This window comes from Papio anubis, chromosome 1, assembly GCF_008728515.1.
Source record: "Papio anubis isolate 15944 chromosome 1, Panubis1.0, whole genome shotgun sequence".
Taxonomy (NCBI): Eukaryota; Metazoa; Chordata; class Mammalia; order Primates; family Cercopithecidae; genus Papio; species Papio anubis.
Window position 1 is genome coordinate 165595084 of NC_044976.1, and position 26192 is coordinate 165621275.

General features: G+C 35.3%; 1 protein-coding gene across 5 annotated transcripts in view; it reads left to right on the forward strand.

The window, feature by feature from the left end:
- Positions 1-26192, forward strand: part of KCNT2 (potassium sodium-activated channel subfamily T member 2) — a 411763-nt gene that overhangs the window by 349559 nt on the left and 36012 nt on the right. For all 5 annotated transcript variants that reach the window (XM_009191034.4, XM_009191039.4, XM_009191043.4 and 2 more), the window contains one exon: positions 3870-4170. In XM_009191034.4, the coding sequence (XP_009189298.2) occupies positions 3870-4170 (301 nt within the window). The remainder of the gene's footprint in view (positions 1-3869; positions 4171-26192) is intronic.

Genomic DNA, 26192 nt, shown 5'->3' on the forward strand with positions numbered 1-26192 from the left:
ACAAACACTCATTTTTCAAACTACTGAGTGAATTGGTTTATTTAAAATATTACATTGTTCTATAGATTGCTCAATAACCTATGACGTGAATAACTGTTCAGTAAAAAATCAGGAGGAAGTTGAACTGAGTCACTTTGATGTGTGTGTGAAGAGTGTGGAAAATAGTGATGTATTTAGTGTATCTGACATTTTCTACTTTCTTGAAAACAATAACATAATCAGCTATTTTAGGCATAAGAAACATTTTCTTATTTATTACGTTTTTAATTATTATTCATGTGAAGAAATACTTTTACTCTTAAAAATCATATTAAGTATGATAAATATTTCGGAAGTAATATAAGTTTTAGAAAATGATAATATTTTAAATTTGTATAGAAATTGTTGTAGTAGTCATCAATTTTTCACTTATTCATTGAACTGTATATATTACCAGGAGAATTTCATTTACATATGCAAATATATTTTCATCTTTCTCACAAACATTAGTATTAAATTTTGATTTTTCAAGTTAATGATTATATTATGTGCCTGACAAAAAAGTTAGAGTTCTCTATTTATTCCATGGAAAAGTACAAAATAATTCATAGAAACTGTGCAGAATGAAAAATACTCACCTTCACTTTAAAATTTGTTCTCTTGTTTAAATTTACTAAACTTTAACGAAGAAATCTTTATCCCCAAGAATGTGTTTTTAGCACCTTGATTTATTCAGAAGTCTAATGATAGAGAAAAGTGCACCAAAAATGTGAATGATTCCCTCTCTTTTTCATCCCCATTTTTCACTTTTTGCATACCCATCATAATTATTTCATATTATTTTCTCCCTTTTACTCTCCTTTTATACAAGGTCATAAGCCATAAAATATGAATATTTATTGGGGGTTTTCTAAGACAGACATCTTACAATGCCTTTTCATGCATTATCTCTTTTATGTCTTCAGAAAAATTTGGTAGGCAAAGTAATAATGTAATAATAGATTGACAATTTTTTAGAGAGGGAAATAGAAATAGTGTTAGAGAGCTTAGATTACATAACCAAGAAGGCAAACTGGTAAGTGGTAGAACTGTTATTTAAACTCAAGTCTATCTGATGCTAAAACCTTGCATTTTACCATTCTATTATTGTGACACTGAGTTCAGGAGAAGGTCCTACTATAAAGGCACTGTTATCTGTCCAGCACTATATTATTCCCACTAGATTATGATACTATGTTTAAAACACAAGAGAGTTGCCACTAGAAGAAGAAATGACATAAGGAAAGTATATTTGTAAATGGACCTCCTATTAAAACATGGAAACACACACACACAAGCACACACACATTCAGTATCCAAGGAATAGAGTAACAAATGTTTATTGCTAATGTTATTGATATTGTGGATAATTTTACAAGGATCTATTAATGGTATTACTGTATATGTGAAAGTTTACGGTTGACAGATGTTTTCTTTATATATTAATGTCATATGAATTTTCACATTTCTGTCAAATAGAAGATGGTTATCATTATCCTCACTTTTTTATAAGGGCTGTGCAGTATTATTGTAGGGACAGAGTTAGGAATCATTCAAAATAGAACTCAAATTTGTGTATATTATACACATAAACTTAATGTACTTTTTATTATGTCCTGTTGGAAGAATGAGAGAAAGGAATGCAAATTCCAAACATGTAAAGAACAACTTATGTGTTTTGGGTTTGGATTTCCTAAAATTAACCCTCAAATTCTTCTCATTTCTTTTTACTGTGGTTAAAGTGAGGTTAGTAAAGAAATGTTACTTATTTTATGGAATTATTGAAAAAATGACTTGAGATTCTTATGTATTTTTATGTACAAGTTATAATAGTTTCTTTTTGGGGAATTCAAAATAATGCTGAATAGGCTATTAAATATTGCTTAACTAATGTATACATAGGTTTCAGTTCATCTCGTAGATACATACTTTACGTGATGCCTGATACACATGGCTAAGGAAAAGCATTCACAAAATCAGTGTTTCATCTCCTACCTGGAAAAGAAGTGAATCCCTATGCTCCTCTTTAAAATTTTTTATTAATTTATGGTTTTGTGATTTGAATTATAAGTGGTATTAGATGAACATAGTATCTTTAATATTTGGTTTGGCAAGATTATTATTTCCACATATTTGTAGGAAATCAAACTATCACTCATAGGGACTTATGACTAGAAAGAGGAACAAAAAGATCCCTTCAAATAAATTTAAGATTATGATTAAATTCTGCAAGCAAGTCTCTAAATATGACTGAAATAGTATATTTTCATTGTTGCTACAAAGTATAACTATACTACTAAATACATATTGATATTCTTGTTGGTGGTAGACATTACTTAAGAACTTATGTGTTTTACTTCCACAGAAGTGAATTTTCTGTATATTATCAAGTAGGTGAGAGTAGAGTTAAAACTTTATTAAAATGTTCATTATTGTTAAACCATGGTACTAAAAACTTTTAATGCTTAGAAATTAAGTTCTGGTAGATAAAATATGGTTTCCAAAAATCATTTAATCTCAATTATTTTATAATGAAGAGATGAAGATTTTTTGGATCTCCCTCTGATATAGCACTGAAACAGATGTGGATTAGTATTTGAATTTTTGGATGAAATTAAGTGTGAGAGAATTTCATAGCTTGCCACTGGGAATTGTATATAAAGCATTGACTGAGCCTGTATAATTTATATTCACTTTTAAAGGATTTTATTGGATCTACTTCCTGACGTTACTTAAATTGGTAATTTAAATTCTATTACTTTAAAAGCCAGCAACACATGCATGTTGTAACTGAAGTTCAAGCTTCCATCTGTAGAAAGGAAACACAGTTAACAGATTCATGAATGCTGCTCTTAGGTACAATGGTATTCAGGAAATTGTTCATTTGCACGTGCATGTTTTTAGAAAGTAAGACTTCCTTCTTTGATCAGTGTTGCATTTCATATGACTTCCTAGTATGAAAAGCAACAATTTTGAAACAGTAAGCATTTGCTTATTAAAGGCATAAAATCAAAGGAGAGCATCTTACTTTAAAAATCAGATTGGGTCATAAAAGTTTAAGTCGTAATAGGCTTTGTGAGTTTGTTCATTGTTTTTCCCTCCTATGGAGAACAACCTGTTTTAAATTTGAGTTGTGATTCTACAGTACATTTGTGAAACATTAATATTTACAACATATTTTCTCTCAGAATACTTAAAACATTTCCTGAAATATGTTTTAATTTTAGTCAGAAAAGCATTTTATACGGTGAATAATAAATGCATGATTTAAAAAGTGAGTTTTGTTTTCTTCTGGGGCATACGAGAGAATTTTTAAAATTCACATATTATAATGTTCATGCCAGTGTTGTCTTTAGAAAGAGCAATAATTTAAAATCCTTTAAAAACATTATTAATTCCAAATCTAAGATAATTATCTTAATTATTTAAATTGAGTGTGAAATACTTGTAATAGATTTAGAAAAGTCCATTACATGGATTTTATTTGAATAAAGTTATAAAATGTCTGTTTTTGTATGTTTCAAACAACTGTGTGCTAGTAATATCATAAATAACTATTTATGATAAGTAAACTTTTATGCATAAAAATTAAATACTTTCATTAAGAAATTGTACCAGAGGATACAGATATTTATTTTGCCTGATTTATATGTAAGTTCAAGGAAACATAGATTTTAATATTCTCAGTACTGGAAAACCAGAATCCAAGACTGTGATTTTGCTCTTTCTGTGAAAACTCTCATGAGTAGAAATATAACTATGCCAATATATTGGCAAATAAAATATTATTTCAACTTCAGGCCACATTTATTTCTAAAGTATCTAATTATCGATATCCATTTCCTTTTAAGTCTCAAATATCTATCAGTGTAGAAGAGTGGGAAGACACCAAAGACTCCAGAGAACAAGGGCACCACCGCGGCAATCACCGCAACTCCACATCCAGTGATCAGTCGGACCATCCCTTGCTGCGGAGAAAAAGCATGCAGTGGGCCCGAAGACTGAGCAGAAAAGGCCCAAAACACTCTGGTAAAACAGCTGAAAAAATAACCCAGCAGCGACTGAACCTCTACAGGAGGTCAGAAAGACAAGAGCTTGCTGAACTTGTGAAAAATAGAATGAAACACTTGGGTCTTTCTACAGTGGGATATGGTATGCTCTTTAAAAACTACTGTATATATGGACTCATGATTTCTTGCCATTAGTAGTGATATAGTGGGTTCTAATTTAGTAAAGAATTGCATTTTTGCTTCACAGGTCAATTAGTAGAAACTAGTGATACATCTAATCTCCTATAGAAAATTTAAATGATGATGATAAGATAAAATGCTAAAAATTTTCAGCGTTTGCTGAATCTGCTAGATACTGTGCTAAACCCATTACACAAATTATCTTAATTTTAATTTTCACAAAAACTCTGGGCCAGACCCTGTGTTTTCATGTTAGAAGTAAAAAACCTAAGTCAGGTAGCCTTGTAATTATCATCTTATTCTAGTGCCTGAGATAAAATGAATTTGAGGCATTGACAAGTAACTGGTTCTACTGACCATAGGTAAACCAAAATGTTCTTACAAAATTTGTTTACTTTATGTGGTTTAGAAACAAAGTCTTCAAAAGCTTTAATTCTGAAGCTCAAATAGTGCTTTGTCTCATATAGTGCAAATCTGTCTGAATAATTGTTCAGTTCCTATATTAATCCATAACTGCCATATAGACACTATAGACACAGCTTAAATAAATAATGCAAAGCTTAAATAAATAATGCAAAGATACATTTAAAATGTATCATTTATCAGCGTATGAATTTTACTTTAAAAAGATATTTAGTCCATTCAAATGAAAACCAAATTATAAACAAGGTGTTTTATTTTATGTATATAAATATGTAACATGGGTAAACCAGGAACTCAGATAGTGTTAGTATCATGCAAGTTAAGAATCCAATAGAAGGTATTCCATATTTACCCTTTTCTCTTGTTTATTATTGAAATCTCAACATGAGGCAATGTTCTTAGGAAGAAATTTTAGTCATTGAATTAGAGTTTAAAAGAAGTTGCCTCTGCTTCTTTGAATAAGGAAAAAACCCACATATTAATTTAGCACTACTCTATGCATAGCATGCTATGCGTGCTACTCCAGAAACTATGCTAGGTGCTTTATGTGAGTTTTCTCGTTACTCTTTATAACCCTGATTTGATAGGTATCTCATTTTACCCTTCAGAATTTTGACTCTTAGAATTGAAGACTTTGCTCAAAGACATACAGTTAAAATGTGTTGTAGTCAGAACTCCATATATAGTTGAAGTTCATAATTATATGATACTTACTTAACCGTAGCCCAGATTCATCTGTGACAAGTAATTTTAATATAACCACATTTAATGCCTTACATTAAGAAGCAAATTAAAAGAAAAAGTAAGATCGTCATTGTAGAAATCCACTAATAGCTATCTACCAATTAACTGACATGGAATGTGATTATATTCTTAAAGGATTATAGTCCCATATATGTGTACTTTTATTAGTTATTATTCAGCTATTTTTGCTTTTAATAATAAGTCCCAGTGAATGGTTACTTATCTAAGTTCCAGCTGTTTTTCCTGAACATTATAACCCCAGGGTGGTCCTGGAAGCGGTGTGGCAGGTAAGTTTGACTGTCAGAAACTCAAAAGTGCGTAAGCTGACTGCATGAGAGAAATATTAGAAAATGTATTGTTTTTGCTAATGAAATGTCTATCACGTATCTTGCATTTAGATATTCTCTCTGGTTTATTTTTATTATAATTTTTTAATTTAATTTTCACACTTACAGAAAAAAAGAACAAATTCTGTTCACCTTGTTTTTATTTTTCATTTCTTTCTTCCTCTCTCTCTTCATTCTTTCAATGTATTTGCCCATAGATCCATCAGTCCATTCCAAAACCTTGTATTGGCTATCTCTAATAGCATAGTAATTATGAAAACAGATTTGGAATCTAATACATCATGGGCTTCTGGTATTTTCCATTTATTTCTAACTCACATTAATTCATCCACTCAGCCCTTACTATTGGACTGCCCTCTCTGTGCCAGGGCACTGGGAATAGAAAAACGACCTCCTCAGACAAGACCTCTGTATTTATAAACTCATATTCTAGTGTCAGCCAATAGATTTGTTAAATTATTTAACCTCTCAGCTTATTTTCTTATCTGTGAAATGAAAATAATAATGATACCTATATCATAGATTTGTTGTGAGAGACAAATTAGATCATGAATAACAAAGTTCTTAGCCCAGAACTATCATTTGACTAGTGCCATAGTTATACTGCATGTCTGTTTGAGTATTGTACGTATGTGTGTACTTCATACATAAAAAAGTAAGATTTTTTTGCACATTTACAAAAAGAATAAAACAATACATTTTGCCTCTTTAGGGATAGATAATGGATATTGTCTCCGTTGAGGATGAATCATTTAAAGCAATTATTGTTTTGCCTGTTGATTGATTTAATGACAAGTCATAGTCTGATTTTTTTTTTCAGTAGATTTGGGTGCTCTGAAAGAATTAAACAGAGTACAAGATTTACTTACTGGATAAAGGATGTAAAGGAGAGGGAAAAAGAAGAGTCAGAAGATGACTCTTGAGGGGTCTAGTACGAGCAACTGAATCTATGATGGTGGCATTCACTGAGCTTAGAAGAACACATATGGGTGAAGATAATTTATCTCTTGTGAGTGCCTGGAAGACTTCTAATGGGTGATGCGCTGTACGAAGTTGAATTTCTTTTGTCTAATGCTCAAGAAAAAAAAGTGAGTTGTGTACATAGACTTGAGTCATTAGCTTAAATAAATTTTAATTAAAGCCACTGGAGTAGACGAAATAACCCTCAGGTGAAGAATTAGTGGGTGAATCACAAGGTCAGGAGTACGAGACCACCCTGGCCAACATGGTGAAACCCCATCTCTGCAAAAAATATTAAAAATTAGCTGGACATAGTGGTGGGCACCCATAATCCCAGCTACTCAGGAGGCTGAGGCAGGAAAATTGCTTGAACCTGGGAGGCAGAGGTTGCAGTGAGTCAAGATTGCGCCACTGCACTCTAGCCCAGGTGACAGAGTGAGACTCCATTCAAAAACAAAAATTTTTCACATTTCCGGAATGTTTAGGTTAAAGTCTTGAAAACAATAAGTAAGAGGCTGAGGAGTCTAGAACTGAGCACAATAGTATGTTGTCAATTGCTTATATTTTTTTTTACCATAGCATTGACCCCTTCTGCATTCATAAGGTGTGGGGCCTGGGGTGATCCTCTAAGCACCTCAAGTTGATTTTCTCCAGTCTTAAGCAGTTTTGCCTATTACCTCAATACACTGAACAAAAGGCGTTTCCTCTATGGTCTGTGAGGTGAAAAAAAATATTAAAAATTGTTGAACTAGAGAAATAGAAAACTAGAAAAATAGAGAATGACTAATAGTGCCAAATTGTATTGAAGATATAGTTATATGTCATTTGTGACCTTGAAGAGGAAAATATCAGTTGAATGATAAATGTGAAAATTACATATTGAAAGCTACATATCCAATAGTTTGAAGTAAGAATTTGGATACAGTGAATTTACACATATCAGTTAGGATTAAGAGGACTGACTATAAGTAAGTATAGATTAGGAAGACTGACTATAAGTAAGTAAACAGTTTAAAAAAAAAAAAAAAGAAGGCATGTTGCATGTTTTAAACAAAATTGAAGGATTTATTTCTCTCCCAGATTATGATATTGGAGATATTCCAAGATGGTAGGATGCCGGGTTATTGGAAATTCAGTTTTCTATCTTGTTGTTCCACCATCTAATATTTCCATTGCCAAGGTCATATCATTGTACACTATAGCTATTGGAACTCCAATCATTTTTTCCACATTCCACCAGAAGGAAGGAAGGAAGGAGGGACCAGCAAAGAAATTACTGTCTCAGTGGAAAGATATTACCAAGGGGTTGCACACACCATTTCCACTATATCCCATTGTCTAGAATGTGTTTTTTATTTTTGGTGGCTCAGATCTCTATTAAGGAAGAAAATAATGGATACCAGGTGACAACTCTGCCATGGCAGGTATTTTTTTTTTTTAAAGAAGCTTTATTGTGAAAGAGAAATGAAAACTGTGCAAACAGCTGGATGAAAAGTGGAGAATAAAGAGAAACTACTTCTTTTTGAAGACCAAAGAGAGATGAGCATGTTTAAATGTTAAGATTGATCCATTAGCGCAAAAGTTAGAAATATAGAAATTGAACACATTTGGAACTCTTTGCTTAGGTATTTGGAAATGAGGGAAAAATACATGCTTTTAAATGTGGTAAACTTGTAGTTACTTTAACAGGAAGTTGAGTCATCATTCATATGATACTAGGAGTTAAAATCATGAGCTGAGATTGATGGCAAGAATGTCAGGTTAAAGAATGTTTATATTCCCCGAGAAAAAGGTGTCCTTTTGTACAATTCTACCTAAATCTTTTGACTTAGGTGATAAAGAAAATTTTAAACAAGAATAAATGTAGAAAGAGTAGTATAATGAAACAATATTTACCCACTATCCTGTTTCAGCAGTTATCAACTCATGGCCTAGTCTAGGCAACAAACATCAGATCCTGTCTCTACCAAAACAAATAAACAAAAAATTAGCCAGATGTGGTAGCACACGCCTGTAGTCCCAGCTACTCAGGAGGCTGAGTGAGAGGATTGCATGAACACTGGAGTTTAAGGCTGCAGTGAGCCATAATCATGCCATTGCACTCCAGCATGGGCAGTAGAGACCCTGTCTTAAAACAAAACAAAACAAAAGACTCAAAGGCCTGTCTTGCTTCATGTGTACTCACACCAATTTCACCCATTTCTCTCACCTCTTGCATTATTTTTAGGTAAATTTCAGACATTACGTAGTTTAGTTTTTACCTCTATAATTTAAGAAATAGTTTCCTTTTCTTTTCTTTTTTTTTTTTTTTTTGAGCCTGAGTCTCACTGTGTCACCCAGGCTGGAATCCAATGGCACCATCTCAGATCACTGCAACCTCTGACTCCCGGGATCAAGTGATTCTCCTCCCTCAGCTTCCCAGATAGGTGGGATTACAGGCATGTGCCACCATGCCTGCCTAATTTTGGTACTTTTAGTAGAAACGAGGTTTTGCCATGTTGATCAGACTAGTATTTAATTCTTGACCTCAGGTGATTCACCAGCCTCAGCCTCCCAAAGTCCTGGAATTACAGGTGTGAACCACTGTGCCGGCAAGAACTAGTTTTAAGAACACAACCACTGGGGATTTTCACAATTAAAAGTAGTTATTTATTGTCATCAAATATTCACTTGGTTTTTAAATATTCACTTATTTCAGCAAATGTCATAATGTTTAGTTTATTTAAATTAGAATCAATTAAGATCCATGCATTGACATGGGAGACAGCTTTATTTAGTTGTTTTTATTTATTTTCATTTATTTTCTATTATACTTTAAGTTCTAGGGTACATGTGCACAATGTGCAGGTTTGTTACATATGTAAACATGTGCCATGTTGGTGTGCTGCACCCATTAACTTGTCATTTACATTAGGCATATCTCCTAATGCTATCCCTCCCTGCTCCCCACACCCCACAACAAGCCCCAGTGTGTGATGTTCCACTTCCTGTGTCCAAGTGTTCTCATTGTTCGAGTCCTACCTATGAGTGAGAACATACGGTGTTTGGTTTTCTGTTCTTGTGATAGTTTGCTGAGAATGATGGTTTCCAGCTGCATCCATGCCCCTACAAAGGACATGAACTCATCGTTTTTATGGCTGCATAGTATTCCATGTTGTATATGTGCCACATTTTCTTTCTTTCTTTTTTTTTTTTTTTTTGAGACGGAGTCTCGCTCTGTTGTCCGGGCTGGAGTGCAGTGGCCGGATCTCAGCTCACTGCAAGCTCCGCCTCCCGGGTTTACGCCATTCTCCTGCCTCAGCCTCCCGAGTAGCTGGGACTACAGGCGTCCGCCACCTCGCCTGGCTAGTTTTTTGTATTTTTTAGTAGAGACGGGGTTTCACCGTGTTAGCCAGGATGGTCTCGATCTCCTGACCTCGTGATCCACCCGTCTCGGCCTCCCAAAGTGCTGGGATTACAGGCTTGAGCCACCGCGCCTGGCCTGTGCCACATTTTCTTAATCAAGTCTGTCATTGATGGACATTTGGGTGGGTTCCAAGTCTTTGCTATTGTGAATAGTGTCGCAGTAAATATACATGTGCATGTGTCTTTAGAGCAGCATGATTTATAATCCTTTGGGTATATACCCAATAATGGGATAGCTGGGTCAAATGGTACTTATAGTTCTAGATCCTTGAGGAATCGCCACACTGTCTTCCACAATGGTTGAACTAGTTTACAGTCCTACCAACAGTGTAAAAGTGTGTCTATTTCTCCACATCCTCTCCAGTACCTGTTGGTTCCTGGCTTTTTAATGATTGCCATTCTAATTGGTGTGAGATGGTATCTCATTGTGGTTTTGATTTGCATTTATCTGATGGCGAGTAATGATGAGCATTTTTTCATTTGTCTATTGGCTGCATAAATGTTTTCTTTTGAGAAGTGTCTGTTCATATCCTTCGCCCACTTTTTGATTCGGTAGTTTGATTTTTTCTTGTAAATTTGTAGATTCTTTGTAGAATCTGAATATTAGTCCTTTGTCAGACAGGTAGATTGCAAAAATTTTCTCCCATTCTGTAGGTTGCCTGTTCACTCTGATAGTAATTTCTTTTGCTGTGCAGAAGCTCTTTAGTTTACTTGGATCCCATTTGTCAATTTTGGCTTTTGTTGCCATTGCTTTTGGTGTTTTAGTCATGAAGTCCTTGCCCAAGCCTATATCCTGAATGGTATTGCCTAGGTTTTCTTCTAGGGTTTTTATGGTTTTAGGGCTAACATTTAAGTCTTTAATTCATCTTGAATTAATGTTTGTATAAGGTGTAAGGAAGAGATCCAGTTTCAGCTTTCTACATATGGCTAGCAAGTTTTCCCAGTACCATTTATTAAATAGGGAATCTTTTCCAATTTCTTGTGTTTGTCAGATTTGTCAAAGACATGATGGTTGTAGACTTGTAGTATTATTTCTGAGGGCTCTGTTCTGTTCCATTGGTCTGTATCTCTATGTTGGTACCAGTACCATGCTGTTTTGGTTACTGTAGCCTTGTAGTGTAGTTTGAAGTCAGGTAGCGCGATGCCTCCAGCTTTGTTCTTTTGGCTTAGATTTGTCTTGGCAATGTGTGCTCTTTTTTGGTTCCATATGAACTTTAAAGTAGATTTTCCCAATTCTGTGAAGAAAGTCATTGGTAGCTTGATGGGGTTGGCATTGAATCTATAAATTACCTGGGGAAGTATGGCCATTTTCATGATATTGATTCTTCCTATCCATGAGCATGGACTGTTCTTCCATTTGTTTGTGTCCTCTTTTATTTCGTTGAGCAGTGGTTTGTAGTTCTCCTTGAAGAGTTCCTTCACATCCCTTGTAACTTGGATTCCTAGGTATTTTATTCTCTTTGAAACCATTATGAATGGAAGTTCACTCATGATTTTGCTCTCTGTTTGTCGGTTATTGGTGTAGAAGAATGCTTGTGATTTTTGCACATTGATTTTGTATCCTGAGACTTTGCTGAAGTTGCTTATCAGCTTAAGGAGATTCTGGACTGAGACAATGGGGTTTTCTAAATATACAATTATGTCATCTGCAAACAGGGACAATTTGACTTCCTCTTTTCCTAATTGAATACCCTTGATTTCTTTCTCTTGCCTAATTGCCCTAGCCAGAACTTCCAACACTATGTTGAATAGGAGTGGTGAGAGAGGGCATCCCTGTCTTATGCCAGTTTTCAAAGGGAATGCTTCCAGTGTTTGCGCATTCAGTATGATATTGGCTGTGGGTTTGTCATAAATAGCTCTTATTATTTTGAGATATGTCCCATCAATACCGAATTTATTGAGAGTTTTTAGCATGAAGGGCTGTTGAATTTTGTTGAAGGCCTTTTCTTCATCTGTTGAGATAATCAAGTGGTTTTTGTCTTTGGTTCTGTTTATATGTTGGATTACATTTATTGATTTGTGTATTTTGAACCAACCTTGCATCCCAGGGATGAAGCCCACTTGATCATGGTGGATAAGCTTTTTGATGTGCTGCTGGATTCAATTTGCCAGAATTTTATTGACGATTTTTCCATCGACGTTCATCAGAGATATTGGTCTAAAATTCTTTTTTTTGTTGTTGTGTCTCTGCCAGGCTTTTTTATCAGGATGATGCTGGCCTCATAAAATGAGATAGAGAGGATCCCCTCTTTTTCTATTGATTGAAATAGTTTCAGAGGAATGGTACCAGCTCCTCCTTATACCTCTGGTAGAATTTGGCTGTGAATCCTTCTGGTCCTGGACTGTTTTTGGTTGGTAGGCTATTAATTATTGCCTCAATTTTAAAGCCTGTTATTGATCTATTCAGGTATTCAACTTCTTCCTGGTTTAGTCTTGGGAGGGTGTATGCATCCAAGAATTTATCCATTTCTTGTAAATTTTCCAATTTATTTGCATAGAAGTGTTTATAATATTCTCTGATGGTAGTTTGTATTTCTATGGGGTCAGTGGTGATATCCCCTTTATCATTTGTTATTGTGTCTATTTGATTCTTCTCTCTTTTCTTCTTTATTAATCTTGCTAGCAGTCTATCAATTTTGTTGATCTTTTCAAAAATCCAGCTCCTGGATTCATTGATTTTTTGGAGGGTTTTTTGTGTCTCTGTCTCCTTCAGTTCTGCTCTGATCTTATTTATGTCTTGCCTTCTGCTAGCTTTTGAATGTGTTTGCTCTTCCTTCTCTAGTTCTTTTAATTGTGATATTAGGGTGTCAATTTTATATCTTTCTTCCTCTTTCTTTCTCTTGTGGGCATTTATTGCTATAAATTTCCTTCTACACACTGCTTTAAATGTGTCCCAGAGATTCTGGTACATTGTGTCTTTTTTCTCATTGTTTTCAAAGAACATGTTTATTTCTGCCTTCATTTCATTATGCACCCAGTAGTCATTCAGGAGCAGGTTGTTCAGTTTCCATGTAGTTGAGCAGTTTTGAATGAGTTTCTTAACCCTGAGTTCTAGTTTGTTTGTGGTCTGAGAGACAGTCTGTTATAATTTCTGTTCTTTTACATTTGCTGAAGAGTGCTTCACTTCCTTTGTGATCAATTTTGGAATAAGTGCAATGTGGTGCTAAGAAGAACGTATGTTCTGTTGATTTGGGGTGGAGAGTTCTGTAGATGTCTATTAGGTCCGCTTGGTGAGGAGGTGAGTTCAATTCCTGGATATCCTTGTTAACTTTCTGTCTCATTTATCTGTCTAATGTTGACAGTGGGGTGTTAAAGTCTCCCATTATTATTGTGTGGGAGTATAAGTCTCTTTGTAGGTCTCTAAGGACTTGCTTTATGAATGTGAGTGTTCTGGTATTGGGTGCATATATATTTACGATAGTTAGCTCTTCTTGTTGAATTGATCCCTTTACCATTATGTAATGGTCTTCTTTGTCTCTTTTGATCTTTGTTGGTTTAAAGTCTGTTTTATCAGAGACTAGGATTGCAACCTCTGCTTTCTTGTTGTTTTCCATTTGCTTGGTAGATCTTCCTCCATCCCTTTATTTTGAGCCTATGTGTGTCCCTGCACGTGAGATGGGTCTCCTGAATACTGCACACTGATGGGTCTTGACTCTTTATCCATTTTGCCAGTCTGTGTCTTTTAATTGGACCATTTAGTCCATTTACATTGAAGGCTAATATTGTTATATGTGAATTTGATCCTGTCATTATGATGTTAGCTGGTTCTTTGGCTCATTAGTTGATTCAGTTTCTTCCTAGCATTGATGGTCTTTATATTTGGGCATGTTTTTTCAGTGGCTGGTACTGGTTATTCCTTTCCATGTTCAGTGCTTCCTTCAGGAGCTCTTGTAAGGCAGGCCTGGTGGTGACAAAATCTCTCAGCATTTGCTTGTCTGTAAAGGATTTTATTTCTCCTTCACTTATTAAGCTTAGTTTGACGGGATATGAAATTCTAGATTGAAATTCTTTTCTTTAAGAATGTTGAATATTGTCCTCCACTATCTTCTGGCTTGTAGAGTTTCAGCCGAGAGATCAGCTGTTAATCTGATGGACTTCCTTTTGTGGGTAACCCAACCTTTCTCTCTGGCTGCCTTAACATTTTTTCCTTCATTTCAACTTTGGTGAATCTGACAATTGTGTGTGTTGGAGTTGCTCTTCTCAAGGAATATCTTTGTGGTTTTCTCTGTATTTCCTTAATTTGAATGTTGGCCTGCCTTGCTACGTTGGGGAAGTTCTCCTGGATGATATCCTGGAGAGTGTTTTCCAACTTGGTTCCATTCTCCCTGTCACTTTCAGGTACACCAATCAGACGTAGATTTGGTCTTTTCACAGAGTCCCATATTTCTTGGAGGCTTTGTTTGTTTCTTATTACTCTTTTTGCTCTAAACTTCTCTTCTCACTTCATTTCATTCATCTTATCTTCAATCACTGATACTCTTTCTTCCAGTTGATGGAATTGACTACTGAAGCTCGTGCATTTGTCACATAGTTCTCGTGCCATGGTTTTCAGCTCCTTCAGGTCATTTAAGGTCTTCTCTACCCTGGTTATTCTAGTTAGCTGTTCGTCTAATCTTTTTTCAACATTTTTAACTTCTTTGCTATGGGTTCAAACATCCTCCTTTAGCTCAGAGAAGTTTGATCATCTGAAGCCTTCACCTCTCAACTCGTCAAAGTCATTCTCCGTCCAGCTTTGTTCCATTGCTGGTGAGGAACTGCACTCCTTTGGAGGAGAAGAGGCCCTCTGATTTTTAGAATTTTCAGCTTTCCTGCTCTGGTTTCTCCCCATTTTTGTGGTTTTATCTACCTTTGATCTTTGATGATGGTGATGTACAGATGGGGTTATGGTGTGGATGTCCTTTCTGTTTGTTAGTTTTCCTTCCAACAGTCAGGACCCTCAGCTGCAGGTCTGTTGGAGTTTGCTAGAGGTCCACTCCAGACCCTGTTTGCCTGGGTATCACTAGCGGAGGCTGCAGAACAGCAAATATTGCAGAACAGCAAATGTTGCTGCCTGATCCTCCCTCTCGAAGCTTTGTCTCAAAGGAGCACCTAGCCATGTGAGGTGTCAGTCGGCCCCTACTGGGAGGTGCCTCCCAGTTAGGCTACTCTGGGGCCATGGACACACTTGAGGAGGCAGTCTGACCATTCTCAGATCTCAAACTCCATAATGGGAGAACCACTACTGTCTTCAAAGCTGTCAGACAGGGGCATTTAATTTTGCAGAAGTGTCTGCTGCGTTTTGTTCAGCTATGCCCTACCCCTAGAGGTGGAGTCTACAGAGGCAGGCAGACTTTTTTGAGCTGCAGTGGGCTCCACCTAGTTCGAGCTTCTGGGCTGCTTTGTTCATGTACTCAAGTCTCAGCAATGGCGGGTGCCCCTCCCCCAGCCTCTGAGCCAGGCGTGGGATATAATCTCCTGGTGTGCCCTTTGCTAAGACTGTTGGGAAAGCGCTGTATTAGGGTGGGAGTGATCCAATTTTCCAGGTGCCATCTGTCACAGCTTCCCTTGGCTAGGAAATGGAATTCCCTGTCCCCTTGTGCTTCCCGGGTGAGGTGATGCCTTGTCCTGCTTCAGCTCATGCTTGGTGTTGCACCCCCTGTCCTGCACCCACTGTCCGACAAGCCCCAGGGACACACGTTACCTCAGTTGGAAATGCAGAAATCACTCGTCTTCTGCTTCACTCACGCAGGGAGCTGTAGACTGGAGCTGTTCCTATTCGGCCATCTTGCTATTTAGTTGTTTTTAATATATGTATCCCCCAACTCATAGTTTTTTATTGCAGCTTATTTTGTAACAAAGTTGTCTTTGTCCTCTGGCATTTCCCATACTCTAAATTTCTAATCTGAACTTGTCCAATACATTCTTCCCTTTTGTTTTTTTAACCATATTTTGTGTTATTATGAACTCATATATTTAAACATATTTGATATGTTTTAATGCATTGCAGTTACTGTATTATTCATTAGACTGTCCTAAATTTGCCCAGTAGGTTTCTCTTTAAATGTCTCTGGAGTTATTTTCTCACATCAGCAATCATCTTTGATAGACTTTTCTTGCTTTCTGTAGGACTACATACTTCTACCTTGGAATATGTCATCTCTTCAGGTATCCCAATTTTCTTGTAGTGGAAAATAACATTTCAAAACATAGTCAAGATTTAGATGCCAGGCACAGTGGCTCACGCTTGTAATCCTAGCACTTTGGGAGGCCGAGGCAGGCAGATCACAAGGTCAGGAGATTGAGACCATCCTGGCTAACATGGTGAAACCCCGTCTCTACTAAAAATACAAAAAAATTAGCTGGGAGTGGTGGCAGGTGCCTGTAGTCCCAGCTACTGGGGAGGCTGAGGCAGGAGGATGGCATGAACCCAGGAGGCAGAGCTTGCAGTGAGCCGAGATCATGCCACTGCACTCTAGCCTGGTGACAGAGACTCCATCTCAAAAAAATATATATATATATGTGTGTGTGTGTGTGTGTGTATATATATGCATATATATGTATATATATGCATATATATGTATATATGCATATATATACACATATATATTTAGAGATGCTCATTTTTACCGGGTTGTCTTTGTTTCTAGAGAGACAGATGAGAGAGAGAATATCTCGTGAGTTTACATAGATACTACAATTGAAATCCAGGGTTACAGAATTTTTATTTAATTTTTTTCTATCTATATTTCCTTTCTCTTAAACTGATATTTGTGGTTGTAAACAACATAAATGATAGCATTATATGCTAATATCAAAACTGGAATTGTTAAGGAATCATACATTTCTTTCATTTTATGACTTTTATGTGTTCGTCAATCTAGGGTATAGCCTGATAGGAATGTGTAGTAAAAATATTCCATTTTAAGGCTTGGAATAGTTGTTCTTGGTATGGTTATAACAGCAACTGAATATAAATTTAAGTTCAGTTTTGTTTCCAATGTTTTGGAACATCTTTTTTTTTTTTTTTTTCTGTTAATGGTTATGTAAACTATTTACATAGTTCCACAAGGTATATTTAAAGAAATTTTACACCTAGTTCTGTTGCTACCCCACAATCTTCTCCTTTCTTTATGGATAACCTGTTTTTTTTGTTTGTTTGTTTTGTTTTGCTTTATACATATATATATATACACACACACACATACATACACACACACATATATATACACACACACACATACAGTTTGTACTTTATTTTTTAAATAGAAATTTTAAAACATAAATGGTGACGTATGTTCATATTTTCCCCTGTTGTGTCTTTCACTTAACAGTACATCCTGGAGATTACTAGGTTATTAGAATATAGAATAGTCCTTGTGTTTCTTAATAGCTGCCTACACCCCATTGTGGAGATGTACTTGCCTGTTTAACTAGTCTCTTAAGTCTTTTGTGATTACAAATAGCTCTGCAATGAATAGGCTTATGCATACATTTTTTAAACATTTTTCCCAGTGTATCCATGGGATGAATTTCTGAAAGTGAGATTACTAGATTAACAATTAGGTGTATACATAATTTTGCTAATGGCCAGATTTCCTGACTTAGGTGTGTATAGCTTTATATTTCTATTAGCAAAGTATGAGAGAGTCTGTTTTTCCAAAATTTTGTCATTAGAATATGTTGTCAGACTTTTGGATGTTTCAAATATTCTTAAATATTCTTTAAATATTTTATCAACCTGATAGGTAAAAACAATTATATCTCAGTGACCTTCTTATTATGATGATGTTAAGCATCTTTTCATATGGTTATAAGCCCTTTTCAGTGAACTACTTATTTCTCTATCCAATTTTACAGACGTTCTGTAATACTTTGAGAAATTGCTTATATGTTAGCTATACTAATATTGCCAGAAAGGGCCCCAATACAAGCCCAGAAAAGAGGATTATTGGATCTTGTGCAAGAATTTGGGGCAAGTCCACAGTGCAAAGTGAAAGTAAGTTTATTAAGAAAGAAAAGGAATAAAGAATGACTACCCCATAGGCAAAGCAGCCCTGAGGGCTGCTGATGGTCCATTTTTATGGTTATTTCTTGATTATATGTTAAGCAAGGGGCGGATTATTCATGAGTTTTCTGGGAAAGGGGTGGCCAGTTCCCTGAACTGAGGGTTCCTCCCATTTTAGACCATATAGGGTAACTTCCTGACATTACCATGGCATTTGTAAACTGTCATGGTGCTGGTGAGAGTGTAGCAGTGAAGGCTACCAGAGGTCACTCTCATCACCATTGGTTTTGGTGCGTCTTTACTGCAACCTGTTTAATCAACAAGGTCTGTATGACATGTATCTTGTGCTAACCTGTTTCATACTGTGACTTAGAATGCCTAATTAACTGAGAATGCAGTCCAGTGGGTCACAGCCCTATTTTGCCCAGCCCCTCTTCAAGATGGGATTGCTCTGGTTTAAACGCCTCTGACACTAACACTATTTTTGATATATATACAACAGATAAAAGGATTAATATAATATAATATAACATGATATAATATGACAAAAACCTGTGAAATTGTCAAACTTGAGGACAATGGTGCTTTACAAGTGACATATTTTATTTTTATACTGGCTAAAGAAAAGTAATTCTATATCAAATAACACAAAAAATCATAAGGAAATGTTGAAAAATATTTAAAAATGTAAGTCACTAAATTGCTAATTTCCTTCAAAGAATTAGCAAACACTGTAAAATACACATTGTCAGTAATATCATAGAGCAGTAGATACTATGGTAACTGCTAAATTAAGTTTTTTCAGATTATCTTTGTTAAAATTAAATAATGTGAAATTATAATTTATACAAATTTATAATTTATATAAATTTATAATTATAATTATAATTTATGGAAAATGCTGTCATGGACCACAGCTTACATGGATGTCATTTTTTTTGGTTTAATTTTTTCGTGATTGATTTCAGGGTTTAAATTTTGGCAAAAGTGTTAGCCATTTTTTTAGTAGTAAAAGGATATGCCAGGCTTAAAAACTGGCTCAGTGGTAACAGGTTTATAAACTCCACTTCAGAAAATTTTGAAAATTTGATGCTTGAGGCTATATAAATTATTGCCTTGTGATCATGGAGGAATTGACAACTGTTGAGGAAAAATATGAAAATAAGTTCTGAAAGGAAATATTAAGACTGAGGGCAGGATTTTATACTTGTGTTTATGCTTATATAATACTATGTGAAAACTCAACTGTGAAATAGTGGAGGCACATTTTGTTTGCCATTTGAGAAATTAAAACAAAGTTATGAGACATTAAATGCCTTGCCCAGAGTGATTAACATGGAGGAGGAACTGAAACTCTGACCTTATCTGCAAATGTATAGCACTGTTAAAATTGTTAATATTTTCTGATATACAGGTTAGATTGAAATAATCAAAAGTCATACAAATTCTCATGCATTTATTATCTGAGATATACATATACCTACTCCCAAAAGATTCTGCATTAGAATACAGGTACACAATATTTCGCTTGTAATTCCAAAATTCATAATTTCTGAAACCAAGGTTTTAAGTAAGTTTGACACTAAAACGTGTTTGGATATGGAAACTGATCCAAGCTACCTGAAACCATTAGTATCTTTTATTTATCCTATTTATTGTGAACATGTATGTTTTACTGCAGAATTGTTAATTTCTCTGCTGCTTCAAACCCTACTGATGATACTACATATTATGCATTATATGCTCAGTAATATTTTCTAAATCTGAAAAATTTAGTTATGAAACACATCTAGCTTCAAGGAATTGAGATGTGGAGTATGAGAACCCATATGCTTTGGGGAAACAGCTAAAGTGACAATCTACAAATTCTGCTATTTCCCAGGGGTGTGATGTGTTAGTTATAATTGTCAAATAGTAGAATGCAAGTGAAAAGATTTTTTAACCTACAAACTATATTGCAAATGTGAATAATTTTTTTCTGTTCATAACTAGCGTTATCCCTCAATAATCTGTTTAGATTGACTCTCATGCTCACCAAAATTATTCTTTTTTATCTATTGATGGATTTTTATGATTAGCCCATAAAATGATATTTTTAGTAGTATATATCGGCAAGTAAATCTTCCTGATGTGACTGCTGATCTCAGGTACTAGCTGATTTTGACGTGTATTATTATAAATTTCATATTGTTCGTAAAAGACAGAAAGCCAAAGAAACAATAAAAAAAAAAACCTTTTAAATAACACAAGATAACTAACGGTGTCTGGACTTGTCTTTTATTATATTCAAGATAAATTCCTATTTTTTGTCAAGTAAATTATAATTTGCGTAAAATAATGAATAGAATAACCAAGAACTCTTTTATAGGTAACATGGTGACTTAGTTCTTAGTCATTGTCTTTCTTATGCAAAATAAATACGCAAACTTAACAAGAAAGAATTGTTATTCCTACTCAAACTATGATAGATTTAACAGCAGTAGTAATAGTAGTGGTGATGGTGGTAGTAGTAATGATAAGACCATCATCTTCCGTTTTCAGCTCATAAGTTTTCATATTTTTTAACGAATAAATCAAATACGTTTCTCTAGTACAGATTTTTCACAGATTTATCCTAAAACATATTACCAATTGGGAGAAAGGAACTATGGCTAGCTATTTCTTTTATAAACTTTTTGCAATATTTAATAATTAGAAGGAATAATACAAGTATCTGAGATCATGCTAATGACTTCACTAACAATTTACTATTTCAGAAGGAATTGGCACTGGATTTTTATTGTTTTTTGAGACATATCATTTAGCTTTTCCTAATATAAATGAGTATGTGTATATTTTCCCCAGAAAATTGATTGTATTCTATATACTTCTATATTTCCAGAACTCTCCGGGCTGACCCTCAAAAACACAAGAATTAATACATGGGATTTGATTTATGTTCATCTCATTCTGTTCTTAGAACTTTATTAGGATTAAACTAAAAATTTTTTCTTAATAGATAAATCAATAAAGTGTTCAAAATGGGTAATTGATGAGTTGAGGATAGGTAGTAAATGAAAATATTTGAGCAACAAATTGTTCCTATCTCCTTAAATTAAAATATAAAGTTTTACTTTATAGAATTGTATCATGTCCTTCCTAGAGCATTAATTTTTCAATGATACAAATTTTTTACATAATTTCTCACCATACTTAACTGCAACTATACATATATTTAATGTTTACAACCAGAAATTCATCTGTTGTGTTTTGGCACATGTGTAGGAAAAATGAGGCCAATTTGAATCAAATAATTGTTTTTTGTTATTGAGATTAGTTAGTTGGTTGCATGAACTTTTTACTTTTAACAGTTTATTATGGATTGAGTGGTTGAGTATAGATAATCAAAAAAAGTACAAAGAAAGAGCTTTCTAAATGCACGAAAACAACAGAGAGAAACTTCTGATTTTGACAATCTCAATTGAGAGCATAAATCTCAAACTGAAATAACACAAAAAATGTGAAACAATAGTGTGCAGACTTTGGACGAAGGAAGCATGTAACTTTATTCCCCAGGGAAAGGGAAATAGATGAATTAACTCCTTTACAAATCAAGGACTAGGATGCAAAATAAGAAAATATGACCCATAACCAGTAGAAAAAAAAATCAACAGAAACAGATTTGGAAAACACAGATCTTATAAAATAGTTATTATAATATATTCTGTATGTTCAAGGTGGCAGAGGAAAACAAGAACATGATAAGGAAATAAACTGAAGATAGAAAAGAGATCAAATTGAACATTCTAAAAATGCATAATACAGTATTCCAAGTAAAATACTGGATGGAGGTAACATCAGAATAGCTATCACAGAAAAAAATATCAATGTGCATAAAGCCATAGAAATAGACTATCCAAAATAGAGTATAGAGAGAAGGAGGGAAAATAAAACTTTGGAACTCACATAGAATGTTACCAGTGGGACAATATCAACTAATGTAACATACGTGTAATTGGACTCCAAAAAGGAGAGAAGAGAATGAATATTTGAAGAAACAACGGCCAAAATTTCTTCAAATTCGATGAGAACTCTACCTAAAATTTAAGAAACTAGTTGAAACCCAAAGCAATATAAATATTTAAAAATATAAATACTAATAAATACATATTAATAACTAATGCCAAGAAACAATATACAAAACTGCTGAAAATATTTCAGAAGGACTAGAGGAAAAAACCACTTTATGAATAAAGAATAAATGTAAAATGTCAACAGACTTCTTGTTAGAAACTTTACAAATCAAAAAAATAGAAAGGCATCTTACACTTTTATTTATTTATTATTATTCACTAAGTTGTAGGGTACATGTGCATAACATGCAGGGTTTGTTATGCCGAAATTGCCATGTTGGTCTGCTGCACCCATCAATCGTCATTTACATCAGTTATAACCCAGTACAGGCCTCCCTCCGCCACCATGATAGGCCCACGATTGTGATGTTCCCTTCCGCGGGTGAGTGATCTTAATTGTTCCAGTTCCACCTATGTTGAGAACTGCGGTGTTTGGTTTTCTGTTCTTGTGATGAAAGTTTGCTAAGAATGATGGTTTCCAGCTGCATCCATGTCCCTACAAGGGCCTTAAACTCATCCTCCTTTTTACTGGCTGCATAGTATTCCATGGTGTATATATTGCCACATTTTCTTAATCAATCTGTCACTGATGGACATTTGGGTTGATTCAAGTCTTTGCTATTGTGAATAGTGCTGCAATAAACATCACATTATTGCATGTGTCTTTATAGCAACAATTTGCAAAATCCCTTTAGGTATATCTGAGTAATGGGATGGTACAGGTCATATGGTACATCTAGTTCTAGATCCTTGAGGAATTTGCCATACTATTTTCCATAATAAGTTGAACTAGTTTACAATCCACACCAACAGTGTCAAAGTGTTCCCTATTTCTCCACATCCTCTCAGCACCTGTTTCCTGACTTTGAATGATTGCCATTCTAACTGGTTTCAGATGGTATCTCATTGTGGTTTTGGTGCATTTCTCTGATGGCCAGTGATGATGAGCGTTTTCATATGTCTGTTGGCTGTATGAATGTCTTCTCTTGAAATGTCTGTTCATATCCTTTGCCCTTTTAGGTAGGGGTTGTTTGCTTTTTCTTGTAAATTTGTTTTGAGGTTCTTTTTGTAGATTCTGGATATTAGCCCTTTGTCAGATAGGTAGATTGCAAAAATTTTCTCTCCATTCTGGGTTGCTATTTCACTCTCATGGTAGTTTCTTTTTGCTGTGCAGAGCTCTTTAGTTTAATTAGATCCCATTTGTCAATTTTGGCTTTGCTGCGGGTGCTTTTGGTGTTTTAGACATGTGAAGTCTTTGCCCATGCCTATGTCCACAGATTAATTTTCCCTAGGTTTTCCTCTAAGTTTCTATGAATTAGGTCTAACATTTAAGTCTCTAATCCATCTTGATTAATTTTAAGTATAGGAGTAAGGAAAAGGGATCAGTTTCAACTTTCTACTTATGGCTATGTAATTTCCCAGCACCATTTATTAAATGGGGAATCAACACATTTCTTGTTTTCTCAGGTTTGTCAAAGATCAGATGGCTGTAAGATGTGTAGTATTATTTCTGAGGGACTCTGTTCTGTTTCCATTGGTCTATAATATCTCTGTTTGGTACCAGTACCATGCTGTTTTGGTTACTGTAGCCTTGTAGTATAGTTTGAAGTCAGGTGGCAGTGCCTCCAGCTTTGTTCTTTTGACTTGGGATTGTCTTGGAGATGGGCTCTTTTGGTTCCATATGAACTTTAAAGCAGTTTTTCAATTCTGTGAAGAAGCTCATTGGTAGCTTGATGGGGATGGCATTGAATCCTATAAATTTTACTTGGGCAGTATGGCCATTTCCGATATTGATTCTTCCTATCCATGCATAGTATGTTCTTCCATTTGTTTGTGTCCTCTTTGATTTCACTGAGCAGTGGTTGTAGTTCTCCTTGAAGGTCCTTTACATCCCTTGTAAGTTTAGTTCCTGGTATTTTTATTCTCTTTGAAGCAATTGTGAATGGAAGTTCATTTCATGATTTGGCTCTGTGTTTGTCTTGTTATTGGTGTATAAGAATGCTTGTGATTTTTGCACATTAATTTTGTATCCTGAGACTTTGCTGAAGTTGCTTATCAGCAGGAGATTTTGGGCTGAGATAATGGGGTTTCCTAAATATACAATCATATAAATCTGCAAACCCAGGAGGACGTTGACTTCTTCTTTTCCTAACTGAATACCCCTGATTTCTTTCTGTGCCTAATCTTTCAGCAGAACTTCAACACTATGTTGAATAGAATTGGTGAGAGAGGGCATCCTATCTTAATGCCAATTTTTCAAAGGGAATTTTTTCCAGTTTTGCCCATTCAATTATGATATTGGCCATTAGGTTTTGTCATAAATAAGCTCTTATACCTTTGGGGAATTTACATTCCATCAATGCAAGGTGTGGCGTTTTTAGCATGAAGGGCTGTTGAATTTTGTCAAAAGCCTTTTTTAAGCCGGGGCGTCATGTGGTTTAGCGTGTTTGGTTTACTTGTTTGTAACGGATTGTGTTGGTGATTTTGCGAGATGTTGAACCGGCAGCACAGGATGACCCGCTTGATCATGGTGGATGAAATGGTCGGGACGGTATTTAAGGCTATGGGGATGACTGATCCATTCACATTATCATCCGCAGCAATATCAGAATGATAACTCCAAAGAAAAACAAAATGAGGAATCTTCCAGCAATGAGAGCAAATTTCAAAGCCATTATCCTCCATCCTCAATAAATTCAATATCATCCTCAATCATCGCCCCGGTGACCGGGCTGGTGGCCAGTTTAAATTTTGTTTGATTATTTCAGGAACAATATTAATCCACAGAAAATTATCAGTATCAAGTATCCTTTCAGCGATTTTCAGGCCTTCATCGAGAAATGAACATTAGCTCTGACGATGAATTCCGGCTTTCGCCGGTTGATGAAGTAACCCATCCTTCTATCGGCCCTAAACTGTATCGATACCCATTTCCTCTTTCTCACCTTCGTCCGGCGGTGGTCACGTCAATTAACGAAAGATATCGGATTGGTGCCATACCATCGTTCGAATACGGATTCGCGGGTCGTAAAACCGTTGCTTCATTGCGTGTGATAGGTAATATTTTGATACTCGCCAGACGCGTGCCAACCCTCAGCATCAAGACTCCAGTATATTGTATCATTAATTCAAAAGCCTCTCAGCTTTCCTCCAACTCCTTCTGTATCAATCAGCCTAAAGGTTGTTCCGGTTTTCCATGTAGTTGGCTTCGGTTTTGATTGAGTTTCTTAGTCCTGAGTTCCTAGACGTTGCATGTGGTCTGAGACAGTTTGTTATAATTTCTGTTCTTGTACATTTGCTGAGGTGCTTTACTTTGGTGCTATGGTCAATTTTGGGTAAAGTACGATGTGGTGCTGAGAAGAATGTATATTCTGTTGATTTGGGGTGGAGAGTTGCATAAGTGTCTATTAGGTCACCCCTTGCTGCAGAGGAGTGAGTTCAATTCCTGGATATCCTTGTTAACTTCTGTCTTGTTGATCTGTCTAATGTTGACAGTGGAGTGTTGAAGTCTCAGTATTATTGTATGGGAGTCTAAAGTCTCTTTAATGAAGTCTCTAAGGACTTGCTTTATGAATCTAGGTGCTCCTGTGGTGAATTTTTCTTCATTTAGGATAGTTAGCTCTTCCTGTTGAATTGATCCCTTTGCCATTATGTAATGGCCTTCTTTGTCTCTTTTGATCTTTGATGGTTTAAAGTCCTGTTTTATCAGAGACTAGGATTGCAACCCTGCTCTTTTTGTTCTCCATTTGTAGTAAATCTTCCTCCATCCCGCTGTTTTGAGCCTATGTATGTCTCTGCGTGTGAGATGGGTCTCCTGAATACAGCAGACTGATGGATCTTGACTCTTTATCAGTTTGCCAGTCTGTATAACTTGGTAAGATTTAGTGGTACATTTAAAATTTAGATTGTTATGTGTGAACTTGATCCTGCCATTTATGATATTAACTGGTTATTTTGCTCGTTAGTTGATGCAGTTTCTTCCCTAGCCTCGATGAATGTGCTGTTTGTG